This window comes from Ammospiza caudacuta, chromosome 11 (genome assembly GCF_027887145.1).
Source record: "Ammospiza caudacuta isolate bAmmCau1 chromosome 11, bAmmCau1.pri, whole genome shotgun sequence".
NCBI lineage: Eukaryota > Metazoa > Chordata > Aves > Passeriformes > Passerellidae > Ammospiza > Ammospiza caudacuta.
In genome coordinates this window covers 15836399-15849289 of record NC_080603.1, presented here as the reverse complement: position 1 = coordinate 15849289, position 12891 = coordinate 15836399, and the positions used below count along the sequence as shown (strand labels likewise).

Sequence of the window (12891 nt, the reverse complement as noted above, 5' to 3'; positions counted from 1 at the left end):
CTGGAGACAGGACAAATGAAACAGACATTTAAAATCCAAAGCTGATAGCACATCATCTCAATATTCAGAGACTAAGGACACTGGAATATGGGCACTAAACCATTAGTACTATCTTATATAGTTAAAACAGTAACTGAAATGTACTTACAGTTGAAATAATACAGTTAGTATTATACTTATTATTTGAGATAAAATCAAAAGAGGAAAATAAATTTTATCTAGGAAATAGCCAAAAGCAAAGAATTCTGGCTAGCAGCATTACTGTCTTTCATTCATGTTTAACAAATAGTAACAAAATACACTCACTCAGCTTTTCATTGATATTAATGAAAATGAGAACAAGTCTGACTTCACACCTGAGTTTTTCAGAAGCTTGTGTGCTAAATAAAGTACTTAGTAAGCCTTAACTCTCACATTTCTGAGGTGTCAGTAGTAAGTTGGGAGTTTTGAGATAAGAAAGCAGCTCAATTACAACAACTTCTTAGAGCAGATTAAATTAGGAGAATTGGCAGATGGTAAACACTGAATACCTGGAAGCTAACAGATCACAAATCATCTAACTTATATGACAAATAATGAGTTTTCCCTTTTTATCTATACAAACTCCCTTTTCTAAGACAATGCTCCTTCAGGTAGCAAGGTTTCAAAATTCACCTAACCTTATCAAAACACACAAGATTCAGCTGGCCACAAATATTTATCCTTTGTGGGCTGATGCAGAAGATGCCAATTTTTTTCAACCTTCTTTGTGCATAAACGATGCCAGCAGTCATAGCAGCAGGGAGTGCTGGAGGCACCGTGATGGTGATAATGTCAAGGGACTCGATGATGATGGTACGAGCTGGAACCTGCAGCAGAGGTCAGAGTTAACGAGCAGAATTCACTGCTTACACATTCACCATCCCACTGATGTGCTACCAAGAGCAAAAGCCACACGTTGTTTTCCCCAGTACAGTGTGTTCTGGATTGCCCAGAAATTTATCATAATCTTCACCTACCATCAGCAACCACAATAATCCAGTCCTAAATTATCCACAACCCATAACTTCAAATTTGCACTTTTCTCCCTGGCAATGTATTACTTTAAAACATAAGCTGAATAATGCAAAATTTTTTGAGAGAAAAAATAAATAAAACAAACCAAAAAACAGTTATCAGGTTATTCCTTGATAAGGACTTTTTTGCCTGCAGCATGTTTAGATGGGCTGTATCCTATTTCTTCCAACTATAAGTCAGATAGTTACATATAACAAAGATAAAAATCTAGTAATTGGGTCAAGAGAAACCAAGGAAAACTCAAATTTCTCTGTAAGATATTAAACTTCTGCTTCTGTGCTGAATTTCAGTCTCAGTAACCTTGTCTCATTTCATTGATATAAAATAGAACAAAAAATTTTCACTTTAAATCAAATAGTTTCTCATCATCTGAAGTGTGATGGAAGTCATGGTCACCACTTTTCTAAAGTAAGGCAGTTCTGGAGCAGAAATGGAAACATACCTCATTTAAGATGCTATTGACAATTGTGTAAAGAAATCCAAAGCCTGCTACCACCACCAGAGACAGGAGAAACAAATAGGCATCTCTGTAGAGCTTAAAATCAGTTGGCTTTGGATACAGTATGGAACGAACAAGCTGTCCTTTAGCAGTACTAAAGCCTAGAAATAAAAAAGGAGTAAGTTCTTAAAAATACAAACAAAAGCAAAGCTATTAAAATATATTAAAAACCTCAATAAAACCCTTAAGCTACTAATTTCATTACAGCTGTTTCTCAATATCCACAGCAGATGTTTTGCAATACTGTAATTAAGGTGCTTATATATGCACATCATACTACGGGCTTCTCTCCTACGGCAAGGACATGCAGCTGATGCAAACAAACCCCTCCTCTGCAGCAGCAGCAAATCCTCACATGGTTTGGCATGGCAGAGTTTGCTGTACTGCATTTTGTCCCTCACAGTGCAGAGCTAGTGGGTATATTTATTGTCTAATTAAGCCAGACCTTGCAGAAAAGAAAATTAAGATATTCAGAGTCCAACATCAAATACTTAAATGGCAGGTCTACTTAAGTTCCTTTGAGAGCCAGAATGAAAAACTCAGAAAAAACTGCAGTGCAGGGAGTCATCTTCTGAGAAGGGCACCTCCTGATGGCATTTTGACAATTAAACTAGAAGACTAACCTCTGAAGGTCTCAGTTGAACAACCAACAGATATCCCAAGGCGCTCCTTGAACTTTGCCTCGACGTTTAAAGAGGCCAACATTAATGCCCAATTTTGTGTGCCCAAAACGTTTTTCATCTGCTTACACTTCAAAGTCTATTACTACAACCTCAATGTCAATGCCAGGTCTTCTGGCATTAGTGACAGCTCCCTGACAGCTTTTCAGTGTGCAAGCCACCACAGCAAAGGCTGAGCCCTTGCTCAGGGCATTGCCTTCAGCAGTTCATTTCTGTTGCTGTTTGGGCTCACCCTGCTGTACATGCACACCTGCCGGGCACATGAAATTGATTTAAGAAACAAAACACGTTCAGATATATATTATTAAAGGGCAGATGTGTTCAACAGAAGGAAAATATCTATCTGAAAGAAAAGACTAATAAAAGTCTCAAGAAAGAGAATAAAACAAAAAATCAGAACTTTTACTGCTAAAGCAGACTAATAGAAGGTGAAAAGAATACACCAGAGTAAGAAACAGCTAATTAGGATGAAGTTATTAGTTGGAAATCTTGCTTTAAGTAGCAGTCTAGTTAATGCAGGCCAATTTCTTCTAATTTGTTTTATTGTACCTTGGATTATAGCTTGCATTAATTTATTTTGTGGTAATTTTCTTAAGATAATCTTTGTAAAGCAGAATCCCACAATTATACTAGCTTGTGCAATTGGTTTTCATAGACATTTAACACCAGATCTCTAACAGATGAATTAGCATTTCTGTAGATAGATCAAACGAATTTTTAAATTAAATGTTATGTACTTTGAAATAACTATAGGTAAAGAAAAACATTTGGCATTGTGAATGACTCTGCTAAAATCAGCTGTTCCCCACTACCCATCCAATCAGCTGCTCCCCACTATCCAGCCAAACCTTCTCCAAGAGGCACATGCAGTTCAACCAACACACTACAAAGAAACCTCTAAAGGACAAGAAAATACATTCAAATAAGTTTTAAATTGATGCTAAAGACTTTTTTCCTTGCCAACTGTTAATCTTCAGACCATCCTCTAGTTTTATCAGTTTTAAGACTTTTATCAAGCTATTTGGGGTACATTCCTTTACCAAGTTTAGCAGTATCAGCCAGTTGACACACACCTACAGAAAGGAGTAGAACATTAACAAGGGATAAAGGTAACCATTAGTACCTGTCCTCACCACCAGAGCTTTGACCAACTCCCCAGTGTAGAAGCGGGTCTGGATGACATTGGTCCCACAGAACAGCGTGTGCCGCTTGTGCACCTCGGGACTGTAGATCTCATCTCCCACTGCTTTTGGATACTCTGAAGGATTTGGCAGATTGATCTTTGTGACAGGAACACTTTCACCTTAAAGGAAAGAAAGTCTCTAAGCAAGATCAGAAAAGAAAAGACATTTTTTTCATTCACAACTACAAGTAGAATAATATAATTTCACTTCAGCAGCACAGGCAGACTTATGGAAGTCATCTTCCTTTGAGCATATTAGGTAGTCTCTCACCTTACCCAAATGATATTTAACTCCTTATAGTCCTTTAACTTCCTTATAGAGCTTCTGTGCCCTTTACTTCAAATGACAGTTAGTGATATAAAACACAGTTCATTAGAATAAAAAACAGGACAAGCTTCCTTCTCTCGCTGAAAACCATCACCCCCATCTTTACTCAGAAAAGCTAGAAGCTGAAGAAAATTATTTTCAGCTCCTTTGGTGACCAAGTGCACTCAAGCTAGGGGAGCAATCAATTTTTATCAGGTGCTAGCAACAGCAAGAGGATCAAGTATATTCAGAAAAACTGAACACAATAGAATATACAATCTCTGAACTAAAATTTCCTAAAGGCTGTCAATTTGGACAGATTGTCCTAGGAATAACAAAGTCCATCCTAGTCACTGAAGCTGTCCTTTAAATACATCAGACACCTGATTTCAGAGTATGCAGGCACAATTCGAGATAATAATTTGTGGTTTTAAATACAGTAGAACATTCTACTCACTACTTCATTTTTGGAAGAAGCTACAAGTTTGGGAAAAATATTTCTGAAGAAACAGCCTTCTGACCTGCACTGAGAACATCAAGTTAAGAGGCAGGAAGACAAACTATCAAGAAGAAAAATTTTTAACAAGAAACAATCATTCGTTTTTGGAGTTTTCAAGCAGTATTAGGTAGCTTGACACAAGTACCTAAGTGCCTCAGAACATGTGTAATTGTAAGAACGTACACATTTCAAACAAAATAAACATATTCAGTTTTGCTAAAACATACTGCAAGTAAACATGCACACAGGTATAAGCTAATACCTTTAGCCCTGCAGCATTGTGTATCAAATTTACTTTACCTGTTAGCATACTTTCATTTACAATACAAGTACCACTGAGCAGCACTGCATCACACGGCATAATCGTCCCGTTGGATGGAATCAACATGGTATCTCCAGGCACGAGGTCAGTGGAAAGGATTTCTTCTATTTCTGAGTATTAGAACACAAAAAAGTTTACTTGAAAAGAGCCACCACCTATAAAACCTGATAAAGATCCTCACACTCAAGATCCAGGTGGTGACAAATACAACTATTAATAAAATGTACAACTTGATTTAATTAATGGCATGAAGAGATTTTAAAAATATAAAGAAAAGGCCATTGATAAACCCCAGTTCCACCACAGATTAAACTCCTGAGCACATGGATAGAGTGCATCATGACAAATGAAAGGAATTGAGCTTATACAAAAGATATTAATGATTAGCTACAGTTTAACTTCAGTATAAAGACATGAATCCAACACCAATGTATGTCTTAAAAACAAACTCATGCATCACACCTTTTGGATACCACACCTTTAACTGCTGTGATATCCAAATAAGGGGAAGTTCAGAAATTATCTTGCAGCCCTTGTTGGGTAATAAGTTAATGGAGACCCAACACATGCACATCTTTAAATTAGGAAAGAAACCAGAATGCCTATTACATAAGTGGAATGGTAGAAAATGAGAAAGAGCAATAGAACAAGCACCTAATCTAGAACAAACCTGATACTCACTGAAAATTGCATCTAGAAGGTTAACCCTGAACACATTACACTATCTAAATTCCACTTTAACCTTCTTTTCACATGCAATTTTGCTAAGGAATGCAAGCATTTCCAGCTGATTAAAGAAAGAACAGATGCAGACCCACTTTACAGTCACACTTCATGAGCAATTTAAATTCAACCTTCCAAGCCACCTGTGAAATTTACCTTGGTTTCCTCTGCAGACAGAAACCCTTACAATGCTGTGAGCTGCTACCATGTCATGTAACATAACATATTGCTGCAAAGGGGAGAAAAAAATCATTATTCAAAAGCACAGCTTATCTTCTTCTAAATGCACATTCTACAGTAGAAGTGATGAGATTCTCTACTAACATTCTTTAACAACAAAATGCTACTCAAAACATTCTCTTGAACATCGTTTAGAAAACTTATGGGCAAATAAAGTTTGAGCACATCAACCTGTACAGACTCCTATTTTAACAGAATTCTGGAAGCAAACATACACTGTCCTGTAAAAATCTTATAAAATCATTTGGTCATTTACAAAAGTAACAGCTGCAGTAGTTGTATGAACTTGAATTAAGGTACAAGTTGTTTGGGGTTTTTTTGTCCCTGGCCTGAATTCAGAGATTGCAATTTAAGGACAATTACTACTTTGATTCTCATCAGCTAAGTCTACAAAGCAAACTGAATCACCAGTTTAACAATCTATATGCTTCACTGGGGCTGAGTTCTGCAGGGCCTTTTCAAACAAGGAAACAATACAAGGTGGAATCACTACTGTCAATAAAACTTGGTCCATAAACTTGTGTCGGGTTTTATTTAAGCAAGGGAGTGTTTTTGTTGTCTGAGGCCAACCTATTAATTCATCAGCGTGGAAAGGCTGCAAAGGTCTCAAATAAAACTATAAATCTAAATTCTTTCAGCTCAAAGAGAGAAAATGCATAGCAATATTCTATCTGTACAACTCTGAAAAATTCTTAAAAGATTTGTAGGCAATTTCATAACAAAAATAAGGCAATGAGTAAAAAGCCAAAAATGCATCCATTTTCCTTGATCTTACCTTTCTAATGGTGTAGAGTGAGCTAACAATGGATATTACAGACATAATCACAATTGCTAATGCATAGTAGTGATACTCATCAGTGATCCATAATATCACACTGAACAACTGGAAAATGTAAAAAGGGTTGAGAACCTAGAAGAGTGACAGAACATTCAAGTTACACCAAAAGGTCACAGGGGTTCTCCATCAAAACAAAGCTGAAATTATCCTTCTCCAGGGAGAAGACAATTTCAGTTCTTTATACATACTTTTTGATTTGCCAAAATGATCCTTTCTTTCACTACCTCCTCAGCCCCTCAAAAGCACAGTTCTCACTCAAATGTACACAAATACAGACTTCAAAGACTGATACATTTTCCCCTAATGTTATTTTCCCCTAAAATGTTATTTTCTATTTATTCTTAATAAATGCCCTGATACCTCAAGTTCTTACTCTGTTAGATCAGGTTGGAGAGTTTCTTTGTTCAGAAGTTCTACTGTTCATTATTACAACACAAAATAACAAAGCAGTTATTCAAATCCACCTGACACAAGGAAAACGAAACAAATCCAACAATACTACATTTCATTTGTTCATTAAAATAAATATGCTGTAATATATAATCCCTGGCCTTCTCATGGAGAACATAAGTCATTTTATGTTTTAAATTAACTACAAAAAATAAATAAGATGCTGACCCTTTCAAAGAATTCTGATATGTTTTCTAATGTCCTTACTAAGGCACCAGGCCTGTGAACTCTGGAGAGCTTATAGCTGAGGCATCTTTAGCTCTAAGGAGAGCTGGAGAGCTCGAAAAAATTGTCCATACTATTTTGTTTTAGAAAGTTGGGCTCTAGGGGAAGGTTTCCAACAGTCAATAGTCATTGCACATGAAACAACTTTCAATTATATACCTTTTTACTTTGATTTGTTAAAGAAAAGATTTTACCTCCTTAACCAGAAGCTTAAAAATGGAAGGCACTTTCACAGCAATTTCATTTACTCCATAGAATGCTTTTCTGTATTAAAAAGAAAAATACAAAAAAAAAGTTAAGATTTTTTTAGGAGTTATTGATGTCAAAATAATTCCACTAATCTGATAAAGTATAGCATGTCCCCAAATCTGTGACTCTCTTCTTATTTATCATTGTTTCAAAAAGTGCTTTTCAGAAAACAGTTACCTACTGAGATGTTCCAATATAAAGATAATTATTTTATACTTCAATTTAAACTGTACCTTATTTTTTAGATTCTTTCATAACAAGATTTCTCTGCAAACTGTGTATGAGACCAATGTTATTAAATATGTCATTCTGAAATCCAGTATGTGATTCTCATTACCTTAAGCTTAAAGCAGTGTTAACTCTTACCCTGCAGTAAGACAGTGTTTTCAAGGTCCTGTATTTTAGTTTTATTCTCAGCATGAAAAAAAGGCAGATCATGAAAAAGGGAGCTTCAAGAAACCAAGCTCTGATGGGGTCAGAGCTGATTAAATGGCAGTGACATGAAAAAGCCCTTAAAATTATCTGAGGGAAAATACTTTTATTTTAGACACAGATTGCCAGAAGATGAATTGATAAGCAAGCAGATGCTCCCATATTTCAACCTGTATGAAGGTCTCATTTAAAAAAAAAATCAGACACTGATCACTCAATTGTCTTCTGGGCTTTTTAACACTCTGAGCACAGGTAATGAAACATCTTCCCTCAAGTACTACTGCAATATTACCTGTAATCATGCATTCCCTTTGTCAGTCCTGTGCTGTGTTCATTATGAATTGCAGAGCAGAAGGTAGATTCATCTAGGCCTCTAAATAAAGGATAAGTCAATGAGTTATTTTAAGAAATCTGATATTTAAAATTAAGTCTTCAGTGACTCAAAAGAGCTAGGTCTTTGCCACGAGGTATACACCATTTTATAAAACAACAAGATCTATGGACAAATGTATTCTTAGCTGGTTTTGTCACAACTGCAGATACCAGTGACACATTAAAAGCAATCTTCTTGTTGATATATCTTACTCTGTAGGACAGTCACACCTATTCCAATCAAAATGGAGACACTTCAAAAATGAAGTACAATACTAGCATAACTAGTATTCAAAGGCTTCTAAAACGTGAGCAAGTTTTATAAAACATTATATGAAATCAATGTGAATCAATATTTCTTCAAATTATCTTCATTTGACTCTAAGTAGTAATAGAATTTTTTTAGAAATAATTATTAATCAATTCATTAAATAAATCTATACCACAGCTATTTTACAGCATCTTACTATCACAGTGTTATCCATAATGAGGAAAAATGCATCCTACATTTGTGCATGTTTTGTAACAATTACTTCCATTCTCTAGAACACAGGGAAAGCTTTACATATCCTCACTACTGCAAAGCCTAGGATCACATTTCCACCAACTGCTTGTACAAGAACAGAAGATGAAAATTATGTGTTAACCTGGCCCTGGGTTTACCAGGTTTCTCGAAACCTTTTTAAGTTCAAGGATTTTAAAAATACTATTTTAAATTTAAAAATACACAAAACTCTGTTAATAGCTGCGTTTTTCCTCCCACTCTACCACGAACAACTTTTCTTTTTCTGTAGGAGAAGAAATGTAATAGTGGAGTTAAGGAAAGTGCCTAAATTTAAGTGCTCTATATGCAAATATGCATACCTATGTGTGCCATGTCCATGCAAGGACAGAGCTTCTAGCACAATGTTCTCTGCTTTTTACACTACTGCTACAGACTGAATTCCCAGGGCACTAAAATCCCTGTGTGCAGAGTTTATTATAAAAAGCACTCATCAACCCACTCAGAAATTTAGTTGACAGTAGCTAAAACAAAACAGACATCCAAGGTCAGAGTTGCATCCTCTTTGGCTATGTGACCAAGTCTGACTTAGTCCAAGAACAATTACACTTGCATTTCCTGTGTTTAAAACAGTGATCTTAATATTATGGTAATATAAAAAGAACAATGATATGAAACTCAAGCTCTCACAACTGAATTAGTTGTCCAAGAAATCTTAATTTGCCCCCCTTCTGTGTTGTGTTAAGCCTTTCATGATGTGATCAAACTGTTCTGTCTCTGAGTGCTGGAGTAACTGCAGCCCACAGTGAATGCTCCTCATGATGCAGGCTTGTGCTTAGATCACAACTACAAACCTGCTGCCTGCTTTAAGGCTTTTACTATACAGACCTCTGTCTCACAGATTCTCTATAAATATTAACTTGATGTTCTACCATATTATTAGGTAATATCAATTTTTGGTTTATGCATATAAACTGAAGGGCAGAACAAAAAGACATATCTTAGAGAAGGACAGATTTTTCAAGACTTCTTTTCAGAATATTTATCATTCAAAAGCTCAGATATTATTTTGCACATGGTATCTAGTACTTCACTACACAACCATATACTTTAGAGGAAAGTTGTAACAAACTGGAATTTTATCTGACCTTGTGGAAAAGTGACTTAGTGCTCTAACAGTATCCAGTATGTCTCAGATCCACTTCTTTCTCCTCTTTATTATTCAATAGCTAAAGAATCATGTCCAGCTCAGCTACTGTACCTGACTAAACAAGTGGCCAGGCTCAGTCATGGCTAATACATCAAACAAAGTAAAGTTTGGCTTATCAGCAAGAATGTGATTGAATAAATGCTCCCATAACTTCACAGGCATATCTGAGATTTTTCCAGGGCTTATAAATTGGCTGAGTTATCACAAGAACATCAAAAGGCACAGTCAAAGAGCCACAAATGCCAAGTTTCAAGTCACTGCTTTAATGCTAAGGAATAACATTTTTTTCTAAACACACGGAGTCATATGATTTTTTTCCAATACCTGTTTTTAACATACAAGTACAGTTTCTTAATCTCATCTGTGGGAACCATTCCCTTTGAACAATTTACATTAGGGGCACTGTAGGCATGAAAACAGGAGCCTGCAATGCAAAATGATGACTGCCACTACCTGCATGACTGTATTTCATGGGAGACTTAACACAAAAAATGCATACAAAACTTTTAATTACTTACTCCTGAGAACTGAGACATTTCCACCCTCCCAGATGAGGACTGCTCAGTTTTGTAATTGCTTGTGTTACAGCAATTTCTTTAAATTGTTTACATTGCTAATAACTTTCCATATTATTTGCACACACCTTTTTGGGGAAAAAACCCATCTCCACATGGTGGTTCAATACAGTGAACACTACTAATTCAAGCTTAAACCAGATTTTATTGGTGATCTGAATTTATTGTTTCAATGGGCAGTTGCCAAAAAGGGAGAAGCCTGTGTTCATTTAACTTATGGCACTATGAGATGGCCTTATCAAAGAAAGAAAAACTTTCTTCTTCAACCCTAACATCATGCAACAGTGTTGCTGAATAAAAGAAAATACAGTGCATCACAAGCTAGTGCTGCACACTAAAAGACATTTTTTATCAGTGCAATAGACCTGTTTTTGTTACTAAAGAGTAACAAGAGATGGCTGAGATCCAGCCCAACTGCACTAAAACATAGAAACAGACATACACAAACATGAGCAAAAAAGGTATTTGGTGAATTCCTCCTCTTCCTAGATACTCCTTTTGGGTCTAGCTCAGCAACACAAAAAACTAAATTATTCCATCATAATCAAAGTTTTTGAGTGTTTATAGAAGGACTACTGTCTACGAACAGGTGCTCTGATTCTGAAGTAACTCCAAGAACAGGCAAAAAAGCCTGCAGAAGCATGCAGCTGTCACCCTACACAAATCACACTTGATAAAGGCAAATTAAACAAACACCTTCCTTCCAAATTCTCCTGCCCTCACTATGGTTGAAACAAAGACTAAACGAGCTAAAACAGCTGGTCAGAAAATAACACCAATTTTCAGCATGTTCTTAGGCATGCTATTTTATTTTTTTTAAATACAGTTTGAAGCACAACACATAAGAAAAAAGTGTTCTTACCGTACAACATCAAAACTTTGAACTGAATCATTCCAAAAATACTTCACACTGTGATGTGTGAAGTAACGAATCTGTAAGGGCAACAAAACATAGATGTCAAACTGGTACCACTTAACACATCTCTTCTGACTGGCTTTGTTCTGAGAGGTGACAGAAACTGAATTTAGAAAAGCTTCACTGAAAAATGAATACTTTTCTTTCAACATAATCTTTCAAGCTTTCCACAATTTTCAGTAACGGGTTATTGAGGAGATTTCTGTTCCACTCAAAAATGAGTTAGCCTTTTAAACAAAAGCAGCAGCTCACATGTACTGGACTGTGTGTTTATTCTCAATAGTATCTGAGAATCAGCCAGCACAGTAGCACAGTATTGCAAGTTTACTTACAGGCAAATGTTTTCTCGAATCGTTTTTATTCTCTTCTGCAGCAGATTCAGAGAAATGAACAGCATGGCCATTTGAAACCTTGTGCACAATGGGGTTAGGATTCTGTAAAGGATTGGCTCCCAAGGAAGGCATAATGCGGACCTTTGCACAAAACCATATCTTGAATTCATCCTTAAAAAGAGGAGGGAAAATAAGTTAGCTGAAAGAGCATTTGAACGGCATTTTACTAAAACAGCTGTAGCAAAATCACAGATCATAGATTAGCAGAGTCCATACAGAATTGCAGAACATAGCTTCATGTTAACATCAGCTACCTTAGGAATAATTTTCTCTCCACAATTCTAAAAGCACATTTTTTGCACTTGGGTCAGCAGTTACACCTTACTTCAACAAATGTTATCTTTCCTGAACAAGGGAGGGGAAACCATGTTTCAGCTTATAGGAACAAGGTATTTGCTCTGTAACTGCTGATGACAACACCATTGCTGTATTTGATTAAACTGCAAGACAGACTACTCGGAATGCCCACTGCAAACAGCTGTCAGCCTTCCCACACAGTCATTCCCCAGGAGCACTGTTCTGCACTGCTGTAAGGCACAGTCATGTCTACACTGCAGGCAGGGACTGCTGCACTCCAGCAGCCAGAAGGAGCTGCAAACAGGGAGAAGCACATCCCCTGCACACTTACAGTCGTTCTCAGCAGAACCACCTGGCAGTCCTTCAGAGCAGCCCTTCTGCACGTCGCTTTCACACGCCACTGGGGCATCCAGTAGAGGAGGAGGAGAAGAAACCCACCAGAACAGATCACTCCCACAGTAACCAGCACCAGCTTCCAGCGACACAGATCGTAGCCATAGATCTCCTGCATGGCAGTAAAACAAGTAATGATGACTCTCTTAATTACTGTGCCTGGGATGCCAACATTAATTTTTCATAATGTGCAGTATTTAAAGCAAATCAAATTTCAAAGCCATTTCCTCTTTTTTCTTTTCTGGGGGAAGGAAAGATTTGGAGCATTTAATACATGGTGGAGTGGAAGCAAAAAGGAACACTGTTTTGCTTAGTCAGAAATATAAACATCAATAAAAGCCTGACAGAGGCAGATCATCCACACTGTGTAAAACATTTCTTTGCAAGACTGTCTCCTCTCTGCACTGCTCCCTAAGGACTGAGGCTGCAACACAACCTGCCTTAACTCTCAGTGAACAACAACATTTTTGACCATGACACAGCACAAGTCAACTGAACATTTAAGAGCAAAAGTGTGTGGTTTTGTCAAAT

At 36.7% G+C, this 12891-nt stretch overlaps 1 protein-coding gene across 1 annotated transcript in view; it reads right to left on the bottom strand.

The window, feature by feature from the left end:
* Positions 1–12891, bottom strand: part of ATP13A3 (ATPase 13A3) — a 52304-nt gene that overhangs the window by 18262 nt on the left and 21151 nt on the right. Inside the window, exons 4-14 of the mRNA XM_058811886.1 lie at positions 12299–12472; positions 11611–11781; positions 11225–11295; positions 7996–8076; positions 7217–7286; positions 6285–6419; positions 5426–5498; positions 4525–4656; positions 3359–3538; positions 1499–1656; positions 660–848 (exon numbers count right to left, since the gene is read on the bottom strand). Coding sequence (XP_058667869.1) covers positions 660–848; positions 1499–1656; positions 3359–3538; positions 4525–4656; positions 5426–5498; positions 6285–6419; positions 7217–7286; positions 7996–8076; positions 11225–11295; positions 11611–11781; positions 12299–12472 — 1434 coding nt within the window. The remainder of the gene's footprint in view (positions 1–659; positions 849–1498; positions 1657–3358; positions 3539–4524; positions 4657–5425; positions 5499–6284; positions 6420–7216; positions 7287–7995; positions 8077–11224; positions 11296–11610; positions 11782–12298; positions 12473–12891) is intronic.